Source organism: Sceloporus undulatus, chromosome 2, assembly GCF_019175285.1.
Source record: "Sceloporus undulatus isolate JIND9_A2432 ecotype Alabama chromosome 2, SceUnd_v1.1, whole genome shotgun sequence".
NCBI classification, from domain to species: Eukaryota; Metazoa; Chordata; class Lepidosauria; order Squamata; family Phrynosomatidae; genus Sceloporus; species Sceloporus undulatus.
In genome coordinates this window covers 148,101,938-148,127,726 of record NC_056523.1, presented here as the reverse complement: position 1 = coordinate 148,127,726, position 25,789 = coordinate 148,101,938, and the positions used below count along the sequence as shown (strand labels likewise).

The window sequence follows — 25,789 nt, the reverse complement described above, 5'->3', positions numbered from 1 at the left end:
CAGATGAGAAAATCATTTTATAGTTTTTGTGTTTAAGTCATCTAAAAACAAAATTTATTAAGGTCATATGCAAATTAATGCAAAAAATGTAAATCAACAAGAATTATTGTTTAAAATCAAATTAAGTACATAATAAAACTGGAAGCAAAACCAAGCTACAGGGGTAACATGGCATAAAGATCTAAAAGCATTAAATTGAATGAAAATATCTGGAAAAATTAAAATGACTTCATCTGTGACTAAGTTTACTATTAAAGATATCAAGGTGTCACCACTGTAAAGATTCCCTCTTTTGTTAGCTGCCAAACTTTCCTCCAGGGATCCAGAAATGGACCTTAGGTGAAGATATTGGGATACTGATAGGTAGATATAGAAGGAGATACACAAGTAACCTGGCCCTAAACTGTTTAGGGTTTCCATAGTCCAGATGAAAGTAGAAAAATATGGGTTGAAAATAAAATAGTGAAGATTCGGCTTCACAACAGAAAGAATAAAATAAATAATACTCTTTTAAAAAGCTACAAAAACGCAATCTGTTCAAATTAAAAATGAGCTAGATATTTCATTCCAAAAGCTACCCCAGGCAAAATATGAAGGAGGGATGTATCCAAGGCATGCAGTTCTTTACTCTCTGAAAAATAAGGAAAAGGGGCAAACTTGAATCCTGAAACTTTGGAACAAGTCAAAATTTGCTAGCAAAATTGAACCTAATGAAAAAATAAAATAATAAGAAAAATGAATAAGAGGTAACTTGTAGTATTGAGCTTCATTCCACTAAGACCCCACTTTGTGCTATCTGGCCCTTTCCTTCCTCCCAACTTAACTTACTACCAGTTTTGTGCTGGATTGGTGAATGTCATGTTGTGAGGCAGAATTTTACAAGTATTCTTCCTTGTTTCTTTTTTAAGTGCTGAAATGCTTAAATGTAGCACACGTGAGATCTACCAGCACAAACTTGGAAGTATCACATTTTGTATTCTCTTCTGTACTAATCTGTTTTAACTTGGCTTTGAACATTATTGAGGTTTTTTCTTTTGCATCACAGAATTCAGGCAGATGTTTGCCCTCAAGAACAATAGGTCTGCTTTGTGAAATGAAGTGATGAGCCAGACTAGATAAAAGTTTTTCTCCATTCCATAATTCCTATAGGCTTCTCTCCCCAGTGTATCTGCTCACTTACCTCACCCCCATCCTCAGCTGCACATCCTTGATTCAGTCTTACAATGCATCACTTTTCTCTGTTGCTTAGGATGTCTGCTCTGGAAAGGTGGCCAGTGAAGACCTGGAAACTATGATCACTACAGCCAGCAGGGCCCAATCCAAAGTGACCCTTAATGAGCTACTAGACACCTTGAAGCTGTTGGAAGAAGAGCCAGAGTTTCTACCACCACCAAAGGCCTGCAAGGAGGATAAATATGCCTGGATCGATGGGGTAACTGGAATTGGAGGGGTGAATCAGATATCTTCTTGCCTTTATCTGCAGGTCTTTTTCCCTTGGTAATGCTAAAATTGTTACCTGAATCAACAACCACATTGTTTGTAGGCGTTGAGTTTCAGGAGGTGTGTCTCCTTCCAGGATAGAAGGGCTGTGGAAGTGAGAGACAGGTCCCCTTGTGCTTACAATGGAATGAATTATGAACTACAGTGGCTTCTACGAACACAAAGTATTTAGGACAATCTTGTTGATGCATTTCATCATCTGTAAGAAAAATAATGTTGACGAAAGCATTTTCTTGTATCTAAAAGCTCCTTTCCTCCTCTTACTCATGTTTACATGTACCGTGTGATACTCAACTATATGTTGACCTCACACATACATCAAGGGCAGGTTTGGGGGCCAAAACTAGTAATTTTGATATGACTTGTGGATAAGTTAAGGGTAAAACTTAGGCGTATGTAACAAAGGATGTAAAGTACAAAGCAAAGGAAAATTATGCCAAAGAACTTAACAAAATTCCAGCAGCTATAAATGTGCTCACCCTAAAGGCTGGATGGATGAGGAGGGAACTACAATAAATTGTGGTTGTGTAATGTTGAGGGAGGTGACTAGGCACAGTTGGCATTAAGAAAATGTGTACATGTCAAAAAGGATGAAAAGGCAAGGCAAATAAAATGGCAACTACATTAGCAGTTGTTAAAGCCTTTAACTTTAATGTGATAACTTTGCCTGATTTTAACCCAGAAAAGCTTGCAAACATACGCAAATGTCTTATTCAGATACATCAAAGCCCAATTCTTGGCACACCTTTGAGAAGAAGTACCAAATAGCTGCCACGACCACCACCATTTTTCTGCCCATACATTCAAAAAAGTCAGAAGTGGCACCATGGTAGAGAGTAGAGGATCTGTGTATTTTTAGGTGCTCCAGTGGCAGAGAAAGCTCTCACCTTTTGCCACTGCTCCAAGAAGGGGATAGTTCATTTTTGATAAGCACTAAAACATAGTACAGTACTTATGTTGACCTGTGAATAAGTTGACCAAGGTTTTTGGGGTAAATTTTTGACTAAAATTTCTAGATCTATATATGAAGTATATACAGTATTTGCAGTTAAAGTGAACCAAGGTTGGTTTTCCTGAGTAATCTGATGCCCACAACAGGCTGATGTCCACAGCAATTTCATTGTTATTCACCACTTAATAAATGAAGTTCCCCTGTTCTCTTCTGCCACTGGTGTTCAGATCTAACATATTGACATTTCCCCTCTCAACACAGGAGGCAAACTCAAATTCCCTGACTGCTGACAACTTGGAGAAATTTGGTAAACTGAATTGCTCTCTGGGAGTCCCTGAGGAAGGCACATTACTCTCAGAAGCAAAACTTCAGAGCATCATTAGCTTTTTGGATGAGATGGAAAAATCAGAGCAAGAGCGACCTAGGTCAGCTGCCTCTGCTTCACACCGAGAGGTGAGCTTGTAAAGGCATGAAGTTTTCTTTCAGTAGACATGGGTATAGTCATTATGCAAGAAATTGTAATTTCTCTGTTGCTGAAGGGGAAGAAAAGATTGGATTTGTATAATCATACAATCATCTTGAGATAAGGGTTGTATCTTGCTGCTTGGCGCCATCCTACATCCATAAATGGCTGACCTTCTATTCTCATGGAATAACCATTGAGAGGCCTTGGGTGCTTGGATCTGCCTCAGAAAGTGAGGAGGGTGGATTGCAACCAGTAATGTGTAGGAACAGTGTTCCCTATGAGAGGAAAAGCTTTGGATACTTATTTATTAGACTACTGAAGATAGTATCTGCATTAGGTTGCTGAGGCAGTGGCTGTCCCTCATTCTCATCCTGTTCTCTTGTTGGTTATCACATTTATCAGGGGCTCTTGTCAGAAGAAGAGCTAGCTCACCTGGAGCAGGCCTCAGCGGTTGCCACAGAAGTTACCAGTTCCATCATGAGGCTAAAGCTGGAAGTAGAAGAGAAGAAGAGAGCCATTACATTACTACAGACAGCCCTGGTGGGTGACAAGAGCCTGATTTCTGGGGAGGTCTGCATGTGCTCAAGAAGAGGGAGAGAGTCAAAATGTATCACAGAGCCCTGTGTTATGTAACAGATGTAATCCTGAGAAACCAGAAGGGCAAAGCCCTGCTCTGTTTGCCACTTTTGTGAAACCAGAATTATCCATGAGCATCTTCATGGACAGGTTCTCTGCCTAGAGATCAGTATGCCTATGCCCCCCCAGCACCCCCCCAATTTAATTTGAGAACTCTACATAGCCTAGCTTGTGGATGTCCTTAAAATGCCCTAGTTATTGCCCCTTATCCTGACAGGCTCAGCAGCGGGAGCTGACTGTGCGGCATGTCAAAGAGACAGAGAAGGAATTGAGCCGCCAGCTGGCTTTGCAGAGGGAGCAGTATGAGGCAGCTATCCAACGGCACCTGGCTTTCATTGACCAGGTAACCCCCCCTTCTTTTTTTTAACAGATCGGGCCTGGAAGGTAGAGAGGTTATCCTATTCATTTTATTTGCAATCTCCTTTCTAGATTTCCTTGTACTACTAGCATATCTGGATTTTCAACCCTCTTTATGTCAACTGGCGTACCAGTTGAAAATATAGTACTTGACTAGGATGTGGGTGGATGGGTAAGGGCCCTCTCCTACATCAGATGGCAATTTGGGCCATTTGTTCTATGATTGCCAGTTAGTGTACTACTATACTAGATGCAGTTACTCTCATATGTTTTCCCTTGCATTTACCTTTCAGCTCATTGATGATAAGAAAACTCTGAGTGAGAAATGTGAAGCAGTGGTGGCTGAACTGAAGCAAGTGGATCAGAAATACACAAAGAAAATTGCTCAAATGCAAGAGCAGCATGAGTTGGTGAGGAAATGGCATTAGTACTGTGGTGGTGGGATTGCAACAAAGGTCCAAAACATACTGCAGAAATAATTCAGTCTGAGATAACTTTAACTGCCTTGGCTCAGTGCTAGAGAATTCTGGGAACTGTAATTTTGTGATAGTTTTAGCCTTCTGGTGCCACAATAAACAACAGTTCCCAGGTTTCCTCAGCACTGAGCCAGGGCAGTTAAAGCTGTCTCAAACTGGATTATTTCTTCAGTGTGTTTTGGACCAAATAAACTAGAGTGTTAAAATGGTTCACATTCAGTTATCTGACAGACCCTGAGGAACCAGGGTGCCCTCCTGAGGACTCCCACCTGTTCAGCCAATGAGAGATGCAAAATGTTGGAAGAGCAGGGGAAGGTCTTAAGGTTGTCTATAATAAGGAAGTTATATTTTTAATGCACTCAGTTCCTCTCTCTTTTTGTAACCTCTCCAGTGGAAAAGGCCTCCAAATACATGATAACAAAACTGATTGGAAGACTCTTGGTTAAGCCTACCAGAACATTTTTTCTTTGCATGTTGGAAGCTGTACATACTGATAATGGTGAGGGTGTGATATAGTTGTTGACTCTTAAGCATAGTATGACAGGATGCATTCAAGCCACTCTGCTTGGAGCTGCTAGTTTCTTTGTTCCAACTGAGTAACTGCTTTTAACCTGAAATACTGCTTTTTAAACTAAAGTGGGGGGGCATTCATATTTGGAATAAAGTGGAGTCACATGACAGTGATTAAAAATATATAAGTACAGCTTAGCACTCTTAAAAAGAAGTATCTTCTAACACTGACAAACATCCTGTAGTTGAAGGAATAACAGGAAAGTGCATTTTTATTTTTGATGCTGTATCTCCAAATAGATATTATGGTCATAGTGATCTTTTCTGGATTAGTGGATTCATACTGAGGTATCTTGGATGAAACTGTCTTGGCCAGTGGCAGTTCATCCTCCTTTTCTCTGAACAGCCACTTAACACCGAATGAAACGGGGGCAGAATTAGCTATACAGCCCAGTGCCTAAGGCTAAGTCATGTTAGGCTGTCAGTCTCCTGTATTACATAGGATGAGTGTACATCAGCATGGTTGTTTATAGGAGTGTTGTACTGATTATATAAAATCAGAAAAGAACATTTTAGCTGAGCAAGGGATGTGTTACTATTCCTTGATAAGTGGGTTTATCCTAAACAAGAGAACAGAGCCATCTCCCTTATCTCTTTATATTCATCCACAGAAACATGTTTCACAGGCAGCCACTCAATCCTGTGTTGCAATTCTCCCTTTTTCAAAATAAATCGAAGTCCTACCATGCAGACTTCATTTTGATCATACAGCTGCCTGTGGAAAGGCAGGTGTAATTAGTAAGCCAAAATGTTCTAGATGTTATTATTAGTAGTTTGTAAAACTCTTATTAAGCAGAGATTTTAACTGGAGATTTCCATAGGCATTTATGTTGGAAATATGCTGGTCTAGATAGGCTTTTTGTCTGATCTAGCAATCTTTTGCATTTTTATTATCTCACGTGGACTAGTTAATATTATAGAACTGCAGATAGTAGAGTGAAGAATGCCTAGTCTTTGTGGCTTAGATGTTGGTGGAGGGGAACTCCAGAAAAGGTGGGATAGCCATTAGCTAAAGTCTGCAATGGTAATTTTGCCAACACCAAGGAGGGTCTTTTGCTTTATTGAACTGTTTTGGTTCTTTGGTAGAAGTCCTCATAATTCTTAGCTAGTGCTCTTGCCTTGGGAAGTTCTTTGAAAAGATGCAGGTAGCCCAACTGCTCTGTTTGCTGCAACAGGGTGTGCTTAAGTGACTCCCCACTTAATGAGTATTAAGGAGTATTCTGTCTTCTGCTCCAGCTGCTTCCTTGCATTTTCCCTCAAAACTCTTCAGTTCATGCTCCTTTCTCTTTCCCTCTTGCTCTCACATCTCCCTCTTTCTCTCTAGGTCTGGCGCACTTTGGGTCCCCTCTGTGAGGTAAACCTTTTCTGTGCATGTTCTTCAGTTTCAGATTTTGTCCCTTTCACCTCTCTGGATCCAATAGGTTCAGTTATTCCTGAATTGTGTAGGTGGCACCAGGATTTACTTTCCTTTGGCGATATGGATAGGGTGGCTTATGGCAAAGAGCTATTCTTTTAACACCCATCTTACTGACCAGTTGAACAGCCATTTGGTGAAGTTGTCCATGAAGTAACCCCCATCAGCTTTTCTCAAGTGTTTCAATATATGTTACTGCCTACGTACACATTAATTGGAATGTAGACACAGGTTCAGATACCTCCTTAGTTCATAAAATGGAGGAGATAGACGTGAATGAGGCTGAAGATATGACAGGTGTCATCAGTAGGTGAGGACAGTACCACTAGGGTGTGTGCCTACTGCTTTCTGACACTTCACAACTTAGCAGTTTCATTGTAGCATATTGTTACTATTTAATGAAGATGTATCTGATCTGTGGTTTGCCACTGTTTTCCTTTTCTTCACACCCAGGAAATAAAGAAGCTAAAAGAGCTAATGAGTGCCACAGAAAAAATCCGCCGGGAGAAATGGATTGATGAGAAAACCAAGAAGATCAAAGAGATCACTGTTAAAGGTATATATAGGCTTTCGTGGGTGTATTACATTTTCATACCAGGATCTGCCTCTTCACCATGGAACTAGTAGCGCCACATAATTGATCCCCATTAGTACTGTAGTGGTGCCAGGGAACGAAGGCGGTGTACAGACCACCCCTTTGGGGCGGCCTGCATCCGCCCCTTTCCCTAACGGATTGGGGCCTCAGCTGCCACAGCAGCAGCCCTGAGGCCCCGATCCTCCACTTTTCCAGGCCGTGGAGAAGTGGCAAAAGGTCGCTTCCCCGCGGCCTGGAAAGGGGTGGGGAAAGTGAGAAAGGGGCTACTCGGCCCCTTTCTCCTTTGTGTCACTGGCACAGCCATGTAAATGCTGCGCCAGCGACACAAACAAAGGAAGGAGCTCTGTTTCGGAGCTCCTTTCGACGCTGCTGAAAGGGCGCCACAGGCGCCCTTCAGCAGCACCAAGACGTCACATCCATGCCGCCCCATTTGGAGGCGGCGAGGCCGTGACGTTGTAATGGCAGCCCCCATGTAGAAAGGGCGCCGCCATTACTACGCCGTGGCAATGTACTAGGATTGCAGGGCGTCTGGAAAGGATGCCCCAAGGCAACCCTAGTATGTGTGCAGGCCGGCGCATAGCGCCGGTCTATACAGCGCCGAAAAAAGAATTATAGAATAGTAGATATCAAGCGTTATGATACAAAGGGGCTTCTTTTCCTTTTCTCTTATTTATATCTTGCCTTCTCCTGGCACAGATCTCCTGGCCAAGATCTGTTGATCTTATCAGGTAGTCTTTCTATTACTTTAAAGAACCAAGTGTCAGATTGGTCCTCATTGTTCTCTTTCCTTAACTCAGTTCTGATTAGAAGGATATTACAGGCTTTGTTGTTGTTTGCAATTGAAATCATGATGGCAGATCTCCTGTAGGATTGGAAGAACTTTTGTATCTGTATAGTAGACATGAAGCCTGAAATTCAGTAAAGGATCAGAGTTTTTCAGCTAGCATGAAGATGTTGATGAGCACCAGTTCTCTTTGTGTGATGTGCTGTGAATAAAGGATGCAGGTGTACATTAAATATAAAAGTAATGTAACTGCTGTATTAATTTTATACAAAGGCCAACTATTTTAGCAAGTGATAGCACATGAAGAAGGGCCACAGGGTATATTGGAGGGTGAGCTTTTTCTGAAAGTGGTTCAGTCTTCGTGGGTATACACCAAATGCACATGTAAGCAGTCCACAATTCTTTCCTGTTCATTGTCTTTCCCATACTTTTCCCATGCAGGTCTAGAACCTGAGATCCAGAAGCTAATTGCTAAGCATAAGCTAGAGATCAAAAAACTGAAAGCACTGCATGAAGCAGAGTTGCTGCAGTCAGATGAACGAGCAGCCCAGCGCTATGTACGTCAAGCTGAGGAGCTAAGGGAGATGCTGGAACATGAAAAGGAAGAACAGGGGCAGCGAGAGCGAGAATTGGCAAGGCAACGGTACGAAGAGAGCCAGGAGGGAGTTTGTATGACAGCCTTATAGGAAGGGATGGGAAAATGGAAGATGACTGTTGCAAGTGTGCAAAAGCATCATTTCAGGGAGAGGTAATGCACAGAAGAGGGTGACAGCAAGGAGTGCTACTTGTATTCCTACTTTACAGTTTGATTGCTGGTGGATCCTGTTTGAGAAAGTAATAGTCCAGCAAAATGTGCCAACAGTTCACTTAGCTGGTGATAACCTAACTAACAAAATGGTGTAGATTTGATATACTGCAGCATTAGTTGTTCTCTCTCTCTCTCTCTTTTTCCCCCTGTATGTAAGAATAGGGCTGCAGATTGGCATTTGCCATGAGGTTGCATTGTGTATCTTGCCTAGTAACAGCATTATGGTGCTGCTCTGGCTGTCAGTCTTGGCATCAAAGGACCAGGGCAGGTGTTGTGTGGTGGGACAGGCAGCAGGTAAACTGAATGGGCTGTGGATGGCATTCTCTGAAAAAAATCTGCCCTTACCTTTATTAGTATTCTTACTGAGATTTTTAGTCAAGACTGCCTCATGGCCTCTGCTGCAGGGCTTTTGCTTTCTGCAATTTTCTTGTCTCTTGAGGGAAATCTAGTTTTGTACTTCTGTATTAGGCTTCATGACTGAATTGTGTTTTATAGTCCTCAAAGGGGTGGTCTGTCTTCTTCCATTTTCTCTTAGCAAAGGAAATCACTGGCCTTGCTGCTCGCTCTTAAACAGTGAGCCAAGCCAAGGTTACAACTCCCATGGTAGGACCATGTCTGAAAGAGTCCCTCTACACAGGTATGAGAAGCAGCTGGAGCAGGAGGAGCAAGCTCTACAGCAACAGCGTCGTCGGCTGTACAGTGAAGTGGCTGAAGAGAAGGAGAGGCTCAGTCAGCAGGCAGCCAGGTGAGAGAAAGTATGCTGAATTCAGAACTGATATGTGTGTCTAGAATCCATATGTTTTGGCAGTCTGCTCTGGAAGTGCATTCAACAGGAAAAAAACCCACAAAGTATTTAACTCCCAATGCAGAGCTCAGGATCCATATCAAACATGTATTGTTTCCATCATTAGCATGTCATACTCACCGCATAAGTACTGAATGAGACTGGAGCAGTTTGGTCAATTTACAGTGGACAGCCTAGTCAAAGCAAGAGCATTGCCATATGTGGCTTGTTTTCTTATACTGTGTTTGAAATGTGCTAGAAACAATGTGCTAGAAATATAGTGGCCAGGTTAATTGGACAGTGCTATTCTCCTCCTCCCCCACCCCTGTCCTGTGTTGGAAGAGTAGCCAAGATTGGAGATCAGTTTTCCTCTGTTTCTCTAGAGAGATGATATTTGGTTTTAGGATTACCTTGCCAATTTGGGGTAGGAGGTTGTTAGGTTTATAACGATACTGATCTCTGTTCTGCAGGCAGAGAGCTGAGCTGGAGGATCTGAGGCGGCAGCTGGAAGAGAACAGCTCTGTTGTCACCAAAGCTTTGAAAGAGGAATATGAGAAAGGAAAGGAAGAGCAGGAGCGACGCCATCAGGTCTGTGGTTACTTTATAACCCTGGGGATTTCTGCCTGTTTTCAAATATGTCTTATCACATATCAGTTTTCTTTCAAAATATGTGGGTTTTCTTCTCCCATATTTTGATCACACCCTGCTTTCCACAGTTGAAGTTCTAGCTTTTTAAAACTACAACTACATTTACATCTGTTAGTCAGAGGGCATCCTCTTCTGCTCCCCACAATTCCCAGCAGACAACCCCCTGTTGTACATTATGTAGTAATGCTCTCTATTTGATCTCTTCATACCCTGTTGAATTTGGACAGTTTCCCACAAGATGAGTGGCATGTGGCATGCTGTACTTAGAATTCTTCTACACTTCTGTCAGTCACAGAACTAAATATAAGTTGTTGGATACAGATCAACAAAAAAACTTTTCCTCGTATAATCAGTACTTGCCATTTCAGTTCTGATTGATTGGTCTTGGGTGTTGGTGAACAAATTTTAGCTATGACCTTAGTCTTTGTCAACGCCTTACATTACAGGATTAGAATACAAGACCATTCTGCTTCCAGCCGTCTTCCTGTTCAATGAGGAATAGAGGTTGGGCTGGAAGGCAAAACACAAAACTGAGACAGAAGACGTACAAGAGTTTTTAAAAATTGTTGAAGGTGGTAAAATTTAGGCATGTCTTATTATCTGCTTGAATTTTTTATGTTCTGTTATTTCTTGTCTAAAAGGTTTTAAAGTCAGTAAGCACCAAGGGTAGGGGGGAAGGCATCTTCAGTTGTGCTCCTCATTTGCTACAGGCTGTCCTCACTGAAGCCCCTAACTCTCGAAGGGCAAAAAACTGAAATGAGCTTAATCTACTATTCCATCCTCCAGTTATTAAGATCTATCTGTGCTAAAAGAATAATGCAAATCTATTCCAGATGGAATAGTGATTCCTTTTCAAAATAATTCTGGCCAAACTGTGCCAGTTTTGGTCCAGACAACTGTCAGACCTAATATGTTAGAGATAAGAAGGAGGTCTTGGGAGCAGGCTCTGTCTCTTTTACTCAGTATGCTTCTTCCTCTTCCTTCAAGGCAGAGGTGCAGTCCCTAAAGGTACAGCTGGAAATAGAGAAGCAAGCTTGGGAGGCCAACTATTTGAAAAAGGAGGTACTTTTTATTGTTTTCCTCTTTAAGTCATATTCTTACTGGTTCTTCATTGCTCAGATTAAATTTACATGGTCTTTCTTGCACTCTTCTCAGGAAGCCTGGTTACTTGCTCGGGAGAGAGAGCTGAGAGAAGAAGTTCGGAAAGAAAGGGACAAGGAGATTGAATTGGTAATCCAGCGGCTAGAGGCTGACATGTCTTCTTCCAAGGAAGAGTGTGAAAGAGTCACAGAGAACAGGTAAAGAATTGGTATATGCAAATGAGAGCTGGTTACCATAGTTTTTAACTGTGCTTCCTAAAGTATATTTTGGGTTAGACTCTTTATAAACCTGTATAATTCTGTTTATTGTTGTGAAACATGGATTGCAGTTGTGCCTGCTTGCACAGGAAAGAAGTACTTACAGCCAGATTTGTGTTTCAGCACAGTTTGTGCACATAACTGGATATCTGATTTTTGGAAATTCTTGGTTTCCCATTTGGAAAACTTTGAAAAGGAGTTCTGTAAACTATTAATGACTCTTGCTAGGCTCCAGAAGAGAGTGTAGATTTCCTCCTGCGTTCTTGTGGGTGACTCTACTTATGCCTCATTCTCCTTTTATTACTTTCCTCAAAGGATCAGCTGCTTTAAGCAAAAAGTAACTGTCGTGTTTGCTGATGGGATTGCCAAGATTCTTTTATGACTATGTGCTTCTGCTTCTTCTCTTTGGACTTCATTGCATAGATTAGGTTCCTTTCTTCTGAGTTACTCATATGCATTGTCACTGCTGTTGCTTTAGAGTTCTCTTTGTTTGCATCAGGCCCTATGAAAAGGTGCTGAATTGTGTTTTTGAGCCTAAAAGGTAGAGAAGCTTCCTTGGATTTGGTTACCTTTACATGCATACACATTTTGTTTAAAAAAAAAAGGTGAAGTAGTTTTTATTTGCATACCTTATTTGTCCTTAGTTGTGATGAAATGCTCCACAACCTGAAACCCAAACCATTTCTTATGAATCATTGAAAACGTCTTATCTCTGGTTGTGTGTCTCAAGAAAGATGATAGATGGAATGTGTTGTAAGGAGCTTGTATTATTTTAGGGTTTTGCTTATTGATTTGAATACTAAACTTTTCTGTTTGGGATTTCTGGTTATGGTTCTTTTATGATTTATAATGCAAGTGCTGAGTCCTGTACATTGGCTTCTTAAGTTTGTTGCCACAGTGTTGTTTGGATGATTTCACTACAAGAAGCAAGGGAAATCTGATGTCTGCCTTACCTTGCAGGAACTGTAAGGCAATTTACAGGCTTGTAGCAGATACAGATTGTGTTGAGGATACATCCTTTCTCTTTCCCACACTTTGCTGTGCATTAAACATGAAGGTCATGTAAAATCCTAAAAACAGACTGTTGCTTCATCTCCTATATGAATAGCTGTGCTGTTGATATTATCTACAGCCACTACAGTCATAAACTGGTATTGGTAAATATATTACAGTTTAAAAGTCTCCTGAACAATCTGGGCATTGTTTCCAAATGCCTGCTCAACACTTAATTGTGAAGTCTTTCCCCCCCCTCTATTCAGAATAAAGAGAGTGCGGGACAAATATGAAGCAGAACTGCAGGAACTAGAACGGTCAGAACGCAGGCTTCAAGAGCGCTGCAATGAACTGAAAGGGCGGCTGTCAGAGACAGAAGGGGAGACTCTTGGTCTACAGAGCCTGCTGCGGCAGAAGGAACAGGAGACAGAGGATATCCGAAAGGTGGGTCTGTCATAGAGGAGCGCAATTGCCTTCCTTCACTTCTTCCAGCTCTGATTAGTGGGAGGAAGGGAAGGTGAGGAGGAATAACAGAAATCTTGATTGTAACTGGGCAAAGAATAAACTTGACAGAGAACGGGAGACGGGAAATTGTTCTTGTCTTTGAGTAAGGTTTCAGGATCACGGGGTATAAATTGCTGGGTATAGGAACTCAGGATTAGATGGAGTTAAGGATAAAAATATTTTGGCACTGGAGGACAGTGTGAGCCCTGACTTCTTTGAAACACCAAGTTTTTCCTGATTATACAGTTGGCCCTTTGTACCCACAGATTCTTTATCAACAGATTCAACCATCCATGGCTTGAAAATATTTTTTTAAAATTTCAAAAAGCAAACCCTGATTTTTGCCATTTGTTTTACAAGGGACACCATTTTTCTGTGCCATTGTATTTAATGGGACTTAAGCATCCATGAATTTTGGTATTCACAAGGGGTCCTGAAAAGAAACCCCCGCAGATGCCAAGGGACCACTGTACATATTCTGCACATCTGTAACTTGAAATCACCTTCTCTCTGTGTTTTGTGTAAACAGGTGAGGGACCAGTTAGCTCAGGAACGCAGCAGCCTTTCTGAGGTTATCCGGCAGGAGTTTGCTGACCGGCTGGTTAGCACAGAAGAGGAAAACAAACGGCTCAAGTCAGAGATGGCTGAACTTCGTGCCCGTCAACGTTTAGAACTAGACAGAGTGACACGAGACAAAGAAGAAGAGCTGGAAGAAGTTCATAAAAGGTGATAATTGTTCTTGCCTTTCTTGTAGATATTTAGAGTTGACCTAGTTCTGGTGGCAGTGTTAGAGCTATGAGTTGGCATATCCCAGATTATTGTTGTGACTGTCAATTCCCTCTTTCCCTTCCCCCTCTCATGCCAACTACCCAAAACATAAGCTGGTTATTTCGTATTTTGGCAGCTTTGCTGAAGTATAAACTAACCAAGTTGTTTCAGTTATATACTTAAAGAGATCTGCTATAACATGCCAGTGATAAGTAAAGGTTACACAAAATGGCCTGTGCCATTTAAAAGTTTTGTCTGACAGTGTATGTGCAAGGCAGAAAGATGGGGAAAGAGATGAAGCAACCCACTCATCCCAGCTGATTTGGATCAGGTGGCTGTGTTTTCCCTTATTTGCAGAACTGATCATGAGTGCTAAGAGTGAATAGTACAACTCCTGTATTTTAAGGGCTCTTTTCTTTCTAAGGCCTAAGCATGCCCTGTTGAACTTCTCATTTGTCATGATAGATACGAATGCCATGAACTGAGCTGGTTATATTTGAATAAAGCTTGATATTGCTCTCTTGTTCTTAAGGAAGACATAGTAGGCAGAATGGTACATCTTGCCTCACCAGCTAATAGTTTCAAACGTCACTTACTTCTGGAGAGCATATCTTCACTTTCCTTATGTATTTTTCCCATTAACTGCATTATCTTCAAAAACACTCAGGAACCTGAACCCCCAATCATTACTCAGGACAAACCCTTTATATTAGGATGGGCAAAGTATGGCTTCTCAGATGTAGTCGGAGTGCATTTCCCAGCATCTCACAGCATTGACAGTGTGGACTAAGACTGATTGGATTTGCAGTCCAGCAATGTTTGGAGCATGGGATTTTGCCTGCCCCTACTTTATAAAATTTCTCATTTCTGTTTTAAGAGCAGCAGTTACAGCCAGGAATTAAAACTAGCAGTTACAGTCAATCAACCTGGTCTGTATAATAGGATATTTTAGTGCCCCCTCAAACCATCACAAATGCCTGCACCTAAAGAAATCACAGCCTTTCCACAAAGTTTCCTGTTGCACATCAAAAGATTTCATGTACTTAATGCTTTGTATGGAAAGGGCTTTCCATGACCTGATGGATTCTATGTAGGCTTAAAGCAGAGGAAGTAGTCCTTTTAGAATTAGAAACATTTCTGTTTTGTCTCTGCCCCAGCCTCTGGCAGCTTTAATCTTAAACATCTGGGTTTCATTCTGGATTTTACCTTCTCTGTAGAGTGAAAACAGCAATTGTGAAGAAAGAGGAGGCCGTAAACACCCTTCGGAAACAGTATGAGGTGAGCTTCTCTGAGGGCTGCCAATCTCTGCCCTTGTCTGTATAGAAGCAAGGAAGAAAAAAAGGAGAGAAGTAATGCTGTCTTTAATGTATTAGGTCCAACGAACTGGTAGAGAATGTGATAAGGCAGAATTAGTCCTCTGCCACTTAGAAAGAAGCCAGCTGTTGAGGTAACTTAGCAAAACTTGGCAAAGGCTAGATGCACATATGTATCATAAAATGTTCCCCTTCCTGTAGTAATAAAGAGACTATGCACAGTCTTTAATAATAATTTAAAAAATGACTATGGTCTGATACAGACTGGCCCAAAGCACCACCTTCAGGCCAATCTGGGGGCATGGCATTCAGATGATGCACACCCCCGGATCAGGCCGATGCTACTCCGTGGCTGCCTAAGCCAGCCCAAACCTGGACAAACAGGAATACAAAAAAGTGCTCCTTGCTGGTGGTCCATTGCAGACCATGGTGGTGGCCAGCCTCAAGACTGTGGCGTCTGATCACCACAGTCCAGCGCCAAACAGGGAGCAATCAGGGCAGAAGCAGCCTCTGGCCGCTCCTTTTGCCAGTCTGCTTAAGGCCTATGTCTGTTCCAAATCTCTAATTTTCTTCCCATAACAAACACGTGACTGTCTCCTCTTTCAAATATTTTCCCCATTCACTGTAATACTAAATGAGAAATATTGGAAATCAAACCTTAATCTTGCCATTAAAAATAATTTCTCAGTAATTCAAATAATTTCAATTAAGTCATTATTTTTTGGAGAGGAGGAATCCACAAAAAAGTGTGAAATCTTTGTAAATTGAATTTTAATACAGCCTTTTTAAAAATCAAGAAGTTCACAACAATGTAGAAAGAATAAGTTAGCTTCCATTAATGTTTTCTGTAACATCCTAATAAGACAGAGTTTAGTAATTTTCTTTAGCTTTGTATTTTCCTATTTAGATTTTCCCACTTAAATTTAGATTTTCCTAAATCTTATGAGCCCAGACTGTCATGTTCACAAAAGTTATATTTCTGCCAAATGTATTTGGGATCATTGGAGAATAAAAGAACGAATAATGTTTTGGATATTCACTCAACCATCCTTTGAATAAAACACAGTATAGAACCAGTGGCCCATCCAACCTGGCATCTTCTAGATTACTGCACTAAATTCTTATAGTACTGCTATTCCATTTTAACTGCTCTGGATGCCTCCTGTTGCATTCTGGGATTTGCAGTTTAAGGATGGGCATTTTGAATTCTCAGCCAAAGAGCTCTTAGGCCTCACTGATCTACAAGCCTCAGAATATGACAGGAGGCAGCCAGAGCAGTAAAAGTGGAATAGTAGCACTATAAGAGTGTAGTGTGGTAATGTGGCTCGTCTCTTGAAATAACCAAAAGTGGGTGTTTTGGAAAGGAAATGAGAGATCTGGCTGTCACTCGTAGTCTGATGAGTAAGGCTATTTTAGAGACAATAAGATCCTTACTCAGATTAACCCTCCTTTTACTCCTTAACTGGTCTATGTTTGAAATGAATTCCTTTCTTTTTCCAGGCAGCTGTGAAGAGGGCAGATCATTTAGAGGCCCTATTGGACCAACAGCGTAAGCAGCTGCTAGCAGCCAAATAGCAGCTGCACCAACACCAGTAGCCTTGTAAGGGAAGATCATCATGATCACACACAGCAAAAGAAAAGTGACTTCCTGTGAGCCGCAAGAGACTAATATAAAATGAATGCTAATTTGTATGTGACTGGGAGGGATTCATGTCCTGTTTCTCTGTCACTCTTTTTCTCATTAATACTTATTATTTCTTAATTTGTTATGTTACTTTGTGCCTAAAATCTGACCTCTTGTACAAGAAGCCTGGGCTGTATCCCAGTTTTTGCTGATGTATTTTAACAATAAAATCCAGCTGATTTTGTAAGAGGACAGTCTCACAATGATCTTTCCCTTAGGAGCCCATGCTATTCTTTAGGGAGGCTACTTTTTGCTGTTCAGAAGATGCCTGTCTGTAGTTTTCTTGATTCTGCATTATTCAGCTGACACTTGATGGGCCAGATGCTGATAGCTCAAAACCTTATCAGCAGTTTTTGGCCCACAGTTTTTGGAAAATGGTTTGGTTCAGACCTTGACACCTGGCAAATTCCATTTTATATGTAGATGATAGGTGCCACAGTAACTGTGTTTTCCCACTTTATATCCCATTAAGAGAGGGGTACATGCCTCCTAGGGATGGTGAACCTATAGTTAGGTGTACAAGGATTAGAAGGAGTCTCATTCTTGTCTTGTTCACTGTAGAATTGAGTTGTGTTGGTGAGGAAGAAGAACATGGAGACCAAGTTGCTCATAGGGTTGAGAAGGAATCACTTTCCTGTGTCAAAATGCTTGGTGCCTTCTTGGTTCTCTGTGGCGCATTACAGATCGCTGAGAAGCGGCAGTCTGCTGCCACCGCCAGTTGCAACGTCCGGGAACTGCAGCAGCCAAACCACGCAGTGTCCAGACGCTGCACAGAAGGAGCGTGAAAATTGTGCTCCTTTCTGGGCCCCAGAAGAGACGCCGAGAGGCACTAGTCGCGCACTCGCAGTGTCACTTCCACCATGCGACGTGCGGACACAGAGCGTCCATTATGTCAAGATGGCGGCGGCCGTGTGGAACGGCCGCTGCCATTTGTTACGGACTCAGTCCGTGCTAGGGTTAGGGGCGTCTGGAAGAGACACCCCTTTCTAATCCTAGCACGGACTGAGTCCGTCCTAGGGTGCCCGTTTATAACGGGCCCCCGTTACATACTACAGATGCACAACATGTAGCCCTAGGCTGTTCCCTTTATAGTAGGAGCCAAACCACTTCTCCCTGCAGCTTGTCCAGTTTCTGGAGGGAAATTCTGTTGCCTGTTTTTAATGACTGCTGATCCCCTGCTGGTAGTGGGTAAACAGTGATCTATCTCAGTGGATTGGCAAGTGGTGGAAGCATGCTGAGATGGAGTTGATAGAGAATGAATGTGTGCATGTATTATGAGGTGTGGAACCCAGCTCCTGCCACATCTCACACTTGGGGCAAAGAAGTTGTGCACACCTCATTTACACCATGCTAATTGGAAGGTGTGACCCTCCTTTTATCTATGATAAACTGCAAGGATGAGGAAGTCTTCAGTCTGACAAATTCTGTATCACTGATAAGTTACTGCGTTCTTGACATTCCAGCTAGATTTGTGTGTGACAAACAAAAGAAATGGCCTTTTAAAGTATGTTCTTTCAATTTTGAAAGAAGAAATATATGATATAAATGGGGAGGGGTAACAAACATTGGCTACAATCCTTTGTGACTCATGGTAGTATAGTTGTGCCACATGCTGACCTATACTAGGTTGTGCTATATACCACCACCATCTCAATTTACTGTAAAGCCTCTGAAGGCACCCCACCCCATTCTGTGCCTCATGGTAAGTGGGCAGAGTCAAAGAAGCATCTGGCTACGTTGTCACAGTCAGATGTGTAATGATTGCAGCAGTGATGAGATCCACTGGGGCCCTCTGGAGATCTCTGAGCTAATGTTATCTTTTTGCGACTCACTAAGAGTACAGTCAGCCCTCCTTTTATCCACAGATTCAAGCATCCATGGCTTAAAAATATTTTTAAAAGTATAGATTCCAAATAGCAAACCTTGAGTTTCCATTTTATATTAGAGACATAATTTTCCTTTTCCATTATATTTGATGGGACTTGAGCATCCATGGATTTTGTTATCCACGGGGGATTCTGGAACCAAACCCCAGCGGATAACAAGGGCCCACTGTACATAGGCAGCTTCTTCTCCAATCTTACCTGCTTCCCATGAGGCACAGAGTGGCCACATTTTGGGGTGAGGGTGAGGATGAGGTCAGAGTCTATACTGTAAGGTGTGGGGCTTTGAGCTCTGAAGGACAGAAAAAGAATACTAATCTCCGCAACACCCCAAAGATGTATACAAGCATAAGGGAAACTAACAGAATGCCAGCCTGTATATGAACAGCACAATCTCCACATGGCAAATTATGAAGTGTCAAAACATTATTGGCACTTGGTCTACATGTCATCCTGCCTGTGGGCTAATATTTTTTTTCAGATATTCAAAGTTGGATATCTCATCAGTTTGTTTTCTGCTTTACTTTTCTATTTTATGTGTTGTCTCTTGGACTCTTTGGATAATGGGAGTGTTCACAAAAGGTGGCATGATTACATGACAATTTAAACATCTTTGAAAGATCCCTTTCTTGGCTCTTATGCACCTTAACCAATTAGGTTTCCTGTTGGCTGATTTAGCACTCTGGCAGTTCAACCCATGACCCAGAATTGAGAAGGCTGAAATAAAACTGGGAGGGTAGTTAAAAAAGAATCTAGGGCATTTCTTATTTCAATTCTATGAATAAGTGAATGTGTTGACTTCCATCAGTTCTGCATATTTGCATATCCTTTTGTTTTCAGTTGACATGCTGTTTCACCCACCATTTTTGTTAAGAATCAAGTCACCAAAATGTTACATTTTTGTTTTGATGCTTTTGGTTTCGCTGGTCCAAAGATGCTGGAGTAAGATCTGTGTTAACAATGGTGAAGGTCTTGGTCACTAAGACTTGCTTTGCCTTCTGAGACTTTATAAAGCAAGAGTTAGATTTTTCCTCTTAAATAAAATTGTAAAAGGAAAGCAAAGCAGATTTTCTGTGAATCAGATCAGTAAAAAAAACTTGATGCAGGAAAAGAAATTTTGTGATAAAGATATGGAGGGAAGCTGCTTCTTCTACCACTATTACCACCTCTGCTACTACCACTACCACCACTAATAATAATAATAATAATAATAATATTATCAGGCCTTTTCCCCAGTTTGGGAAAGTTTGTAAGCTACCTCAAGTTCCAAACTGGGGAAAAGGCCTGATATTAGTGGTGGTGGCGGCGGCGATGGTGTAGCCAAGGGTCCGTTCAGGGGAATTTTATTATTATTGTTATTAGCTCAAATATTGCAAGAGGAGGGCCTGCTACGACGGCCCTTGCAGAATCGTCTCCCGATATGTATACGGAGTAGACCAGGGGATCCCAATAAATAAAGCTGAGACGGATATTAAATAACTAGATGTCTAATTTATTAAAATAGGGGAAAAACACATGCGTTGCACATACACTCACACACACACTCAGGACTCAGGAAAATTAGGGTTGGAAAATAGGAACAGATTTCAGGCGTTACTAATGGTGATGCTTACCAGAATGTAGATTCCCTCCGGGAAGCGAATGGAGTGATGGACAGTGAGACAAGTCTGCTCCGCAACCTGGGTTTGAGCAGAAATGCCGGCTACCAAAACAGAGGTCTGACTGACGTGGAGCAAGTAGACCTTGGAAAATGGCGCGCTGAGCAGCCAAAGTGGGGACTTTTTATAGGCCAAATCTGGCTTGAGGCAAAGAGGCTGGCTTGGCCGAAACAAAGGTGTTCTAAAGATTTTCTTTTCACCTGGATGTCTGCTTTAGATAGTATAAAGGGCTTATGCCACTTGGACAATAGGTTCGAGGAGGAGGTTGATAGCTTCAGGGAAGGTAATCCTTTTTACTCTTCCTAGCCTTGAGATAATCCCTTCATGCGACTTCCCTGGACCCTCTGAGATGTTAATATGGGTGCTCCCTTAGGGGAGGTGTACATGTCCTCATGCCTTGCTAGTAATGGAGGACAGGCTGCTAGAGTTCATCCAGGGGTCATTAAGGGTTATCATGGATTCCAAAATTTATATTGCAGCATGGGTAACAATGGTGGCGGCGACAATAGCTTGTTTTATAGTTGAAGTGAATGTCTTCAACAGGTTTTAATTAGATAGCTTAATTATATTTTAAATTAAGCTATCTAATTAAAACCTGTTGAAGACATTCACTGTTAAAAATAAAACAACAAATAATAAATTCAGCAAATTATGCAAAACTCACTCTCCCTACGTTTTCCATCCTCAAAGGTCTGTCAAAACAAAAGGTTCTTCACCTGTCTGTTGAAAGATAGCAAGGAGGGAGCCAGTCTAACCTCTAGGATGGGAGGCCCTAGGGGTAGCCACTGAGAAAGCTCCCTGTTGTGTTCCCACCAGGCGTACCTGTGAACGTGGTGGGACAGAGTAAAGGGCCTCCTTCAAAATACGGCAGTTTCTTTTCAGCTTTGTGAGCTTATTCTGTTTCTTTCTGTTGCCTAGAAAATTTTTAATTCCTTTTCTTGTTCATAAATTTATTGCTCTACCGCAGTATATTTCTAGTGCCCCAAACTCTTCATTTCCATTATTTCATTAATGATTTATCTAAGAGAGTTTTAATTATTCAAAAGACACAAAGTACTTCCAGAAAAGTAGCTGTGTTGCCTATAGCAGCCAAGTGTACTTTGGTACAACAATAGGAATTTGCACACTTTGTTTTAGAGGAAATGTCACCATAGCACTACTCTAGAGTTGAAAGTTGCCCCTTTTATTCATTTTCCAGGTATTTTAATTGCTGATGGGTGATGCAGAACACATTTGTAATTCTCTGTGCAGAGGCCATCGAGAGTGCACATTATTACTGAGTTTCTTACTGAAACAGGATGGTTCAGAAGGAGAGGGGAAAACCTTTACTGTGCTCACTTGCATATGACAGGACTGAACACTGCGCTGGACCATTTAGCAGCAAATCAGAAGTCAGGATCTTGGGTGTCAATTCCAGTAGGCTGCTAACTACATAGGCTGAGCTTCTTAATGCCACCCTCGCATCTCAGTTACATTCTCTTCAATACTTAATGAAGCTTGCTCTTTGGGGCCAAAGCACACTGCAGAAATAATCCAGTCTGAGACCATTTTAACTGTCCTGGCTCGGTGCTAGGAAATCCTGGGAACTGTAGTTTGTTGTGGCACCAGAGCTCTATGACAGAGAAGGCTAAAGTCTCACAAAACTGCAGTTCCCAGAATTCCTTAGCATTGACCAAGGGCAGTTAAAGTGATCTCAAACTAGGTTATTTCTGCAGTGTGTTTTGGCCCGTCGGATTTTCAAATGTAGAGAGTTTTTTTTAAATTAAATGCATGTGTTTAAAATGTTTTAAAATGTTACTTTGTGATGAGTCTCATCACCATAACATGTCTACAAATGGTTGCCCTTCCATGTCTTTGTACTTTGATCGTCCACTGTGTTTGGAAGCCCTTGGATCCCATGCTTTAGCATCCCAGGGTGGAACATGGCAGTGCCAGTCACGCTGTTAATCGCAGCTCTGCATGAACAGCCAGGCTTTAAACATTTAATCATGTGAAATCCAGTGTGGGAAAACATTACCAGAAAGAGCACTTTTGTTTCAGATGTGCAGAGGGAGGGTGGAAGAGAGATTTATCCTGTAGTGTTCTCTGTGCAAACTGCCCTCGGTATGCTGGCATGCTTGTAAGCACGGGGGGAGAAAAAGCTTGCACAGAGAGGGAGAAAGAAGGCGATTACCCCTGGTATATTGCATGGGGCTGAAGAAATGGCTGGCATGGTTACCAGCAAAGGAGTTCAGTGCTGATTTCCAATTTCTTTCTCTCCAGCCAAATGCAAACTACCTTTGAGAAAGCTGTTTATAATCTGGTGGGTGGTCATGGATGTATCCAGAAGGCTATGCTTTTATTTGAGAAGGAGAATCTTGCTGAGCCATGAGATGAAGCAAAGAGATTTCTGAGTGACTGATGGTATAGCTCTGGGTAACTACATACCGGATCCAGTGGTGTCATCCAGTACAGTAACTCATGGTGTCACCCCACCCACCCCCATTGACCACCTCCCATACCACACCATGCAGAATCCTTAGTGGGGGTTTTTTTGTAATAATATTCAGAAACCATAATTCCCATATATTACTGAATTGGTATAAACAGAAACTCTTATATGCACAGCCTAAATGTATACATAGTTTCATGTGGTTAAAGTGAAAAGTTGGAAAGATGTGATTTTTTAAAGAAAATTTAAAAAGAATTTTAAAATTCAGTACATAACACATACAGTTTGTATGTACAGCGCTGTGTAAATCTACAGCGCTATATAAATAAAGCATAATAATAATAACAATAACAACAATAATAATAGGTCATTTCCTTTCTCCTCCCACTAAGCCTCCCCTCACTCACCCCATCTCTTCAGTGTTTTAAAGGGATGCAGGTGAATGCCATGCCTTGTTTCTGCCCAAAGGCAGGTGTTTGGGGAGCAGTGGTGTCATGCACCCTTGAGGGTGCCACCTGGTGGATTCCATACCCCCCTAGTGATGCAACTACCTTGATCCTATGGGCTGCTATTGAATGAATGGGCTAGGCCAGGGATGAGAAATGTGTGCGCCTACCAATATTGATTCAATTGCAGCTCCCATCATTCCTCAACACTGGTTATGCTCTTTAGGGCAGATGGGAGTTGAAGTTCATCAACTTCTGGAGGGCTACCCAATTCCCTACCCCTATCTAGGTGCAGAGTCTGTCTATACAACATCTCTGTATGTTCTTAAAACTGCAGTCTTCTCTTGCTCTAACTGTCCATTTTAAATCCAATCATCTTGTCCCTAACTACAGTTATAGTTGAGCATTTTTATCCTGCACAGGCTGCTCAGCCCTCTGACTTGGGTGGCATTTCTGAATTGTCAGGGCGGAGACTTGCAAACCAGTGCTTGAGCAACCAATACAGGCACAGCACACCATTCTCTCAGGAATGTCAGGGAGGAGGTGAGTGGTTGTCATTTGTGCAGATATTTCAGACCCCCCCCCCTCCTTTGTACTAATCCTTTATTCCTTCTGCACAGTCTGCTTGATCTTTGCAGTTTGCATATTTCTGGGCCAATACCTCTTTCAGACACAAATAATACAGCTCGGTTATATAACTGATTATGTAGGGTTTGTTTTGGATAGTGTCCCAGGTCCTACAGTTTTGATTAAGCTTGAGATGGGGCTCCTGTTAGTGACAGGCTGAGCCATATTTCTTCAACATGGCTCAGAGCTCTAGCTAAATATTGCTTTTAGATCAAAATGTTGCTATCAATTGTTGTTTATCAAACAGTACACTTTAACATTTTGGCATCTTATACATTCAGATATATGATTGAAAGCTAAAGCTTTGAACCAAATGTGTGCTATTTTCAATCATCCTGAAGGTATAAATTTCCATGGCAACGGGCAACATGTATCAATGAGACTCAGGATGTCTGAAAGCAAGAAAGCTGTGTTTGGTATTTATCACATGGAGGTTTTTGCAGCTTTTTGCAGCTCTGATCTGAAGCCACTGCAGGTCCAACAATGCGAGTTCACGTGATAACACGTGATTGCTTTCTATGGGGGGTCGTTCCGAGGAGCATCCACAGTGAATCCAAAGTGACCCCTCATTTTGGTGAATTCGGAAGTTGCTTCCAAGCTCACTTCGATTTCAGTCCGAATTAGTCTGGTGTGGAATGCAACTTTACTTCCGTTCTGGTACACTCCCCCCCCAAACCTCCAAGGCCCCACATTTCCTATGATGCTGTTCTTCATTTTTGTCCCATTTGCTTCCGGTGCTTGGAAGGGTAGATTTAGATGTAGATGACAGGGGTGAAGGGAATGAAACAAGAGGCTGGGGAGAGAGATGAGAGCAACAGAGGGGGCGGAGGGGGCCATCCGAGGCTGGGGGGAACAACAAAGTCCAACTTCCAGAATTCCATAGCATCAAGCCAAGAACCCCACAACAAACTCCAACTCCCAGAATTCCATAGCACTGAGCCAGGACAGTTAAAGTGGAGTCAAATCGGATTAGTTCCCCAGTGCAGATGCAACCTAAGAGAAGGCAACTGTTACAAAGGGAAGGGAAGCATGGAGAATAATTATAATAATTATAATAAAAATGTTTTTTAAAATAATAATAATAATAATAATAATAATAATAATAATAAGAAGAAGAAGAAGAAGAAGAAGAAGTTATTAGTTTGCTGAGGCACCAGAGCTCTCCGGCAGAGAAGGCTCAATGTCTCACAACACTACAGTTCCCAGAATTCCATAGCACTGAGCCAAGACATTTAAAGTGGAGTCAAACCAGATTATCTCCCCAGTGCAGCTGCAGCCTAAGAGAAGGCAACTGTTACAAAGGGAAGGAGAGTGGATTGGATTCAGGGAGGTGGTATTTTAGGGAGCATGGAGAATAAGGGAAACCGGATCATTTCTACAGTCCTCCAAAATGGATCTCCTTCAGATCCAAAAGATTTACATCCAAGTAAACCTGCAGCTTCTACATTGATTATTTTGCAGTGAAAGAAATTTATTATTATTATTATTATTATTAATTCCTCAATAATAATAATAATAAATGGATGAGAGCTCTGACATGGAGGATAGATGTAGATGTGGCTGAAATGGATGAGGAGAATGACAGGAGGATAGATGGAGCTGAAATGGATGAGAATGTCAGGAGGATAGATGTAGATGGAGCTGAAATAGATGAGGAGAATGTCAGGAGGATAGATGTAGATGGAGCTGAAATAGATGAGGAGAATGACAGGAGGATAGATAAAGATGTGGATGAAATGGATGAGGGGAATGACAGGAGGATAGATGTAGATGTGGATGAAATGGATGGGGGCTCTGACACGGAGGACCCATTTGGATTTGGCTGCCAGGCATGGGAAAATAGAAGGAAGAAATGTGAAGCTGTCATTCACATGAGGCTAGCATTCACGTGAAAGTGGAACCAGGAAATGGCCCCCTTCTTCACCCCGGAAGTACAAAGGTTCAGGATGCGTTCAGAGCCCCACTGAACATGCGCAAGGGTCCCAATTTGAATAGTTGAATCCGCATGGTATGTACTGGTGTGGTAATTCAATCTGCACTCACTCCTCTTTGACTCAGGAATCACCACAATTTCGTTCTTCACGTGTGATCATTCATCACGTGAATTGCCTTGGATTCAAATTGACTCTGCTTC

General features: G+C 41.8%; 1 protein-coding gene across 9 annotated transcripts in view; it reads left to right on the top strand.

Moving 5' to 3' along the window:
- The window catches only part of CEP131 (centrosomal protein 131), a 35,020-nt gene extending 18,221 nt beyond the window's left edge, over positions 1-16,799 (top strand). Inside the window, exons 12-27 of one of the 9 annotated variants that reach the window (XM_042452290.1) lie at positions 1,250-1,432; positions 2,714-2,905; positions 3,321-3,458; positions 3,772-3,897; positions 4,205-4,321; positions 6,282-6,311; positions 6,825-6,927; positions 8,192-8,393; positions 9,196-9,303; positions 9,813-9,930; positions 10,978-11,052; positions 11,146-11,288; positions 12,608-12,785; positions 13,375-13,571; positions 14,831-14,891; positions 16,427-16,799. In XM_042452290.1, the coding sequence (XP_042308224.1) occupies positions 1,250-1,432; positions 2,714-2,905; positions 3,321-3,458; positions 3,772-3,897; positions 4,205-4,321; positions 6,282-6,311; positions 6,825-6,927; positions 8,192-8,393; positions 9,196-9,303; positions 9,813-9,930; positions 10,978-11,052; positions 11,146-11,288; positions 12,608-12,785; positions 13,375-13,571; positions 14,831-14,891; positions 16,427-16,501 (2,046 nt within the window). In that variant the 3' untranslated portion in view covers positions 16,502-16,799. Of the gene's footprint in view, positions 1-1,249; positions 1,451-2,713; positions 2,906-3,320; positions 3,459-3,771; positions 3,898-4,204; positions 4,322-6,281; positions 6,312-6,824; positions 6,928-8,191; positions 8,394-9,093; positions 9,304-9,812; positions 9,931-10,977; positions 11,053-11,145; positions 11,289-12,607; positions 12,786-13,374; positions 13,572-14,830; positions 14,892-16,426 lie in introns of all 9 variants that reach the window. The other 8 variants (XM_042452287.1, XM_042452289.1, XM_042452286.1 and 5 more) reach the window with 8 other exon arrangements.
- Positions 16,800-25,789: the final 8,990 nt, after the last annotated feature.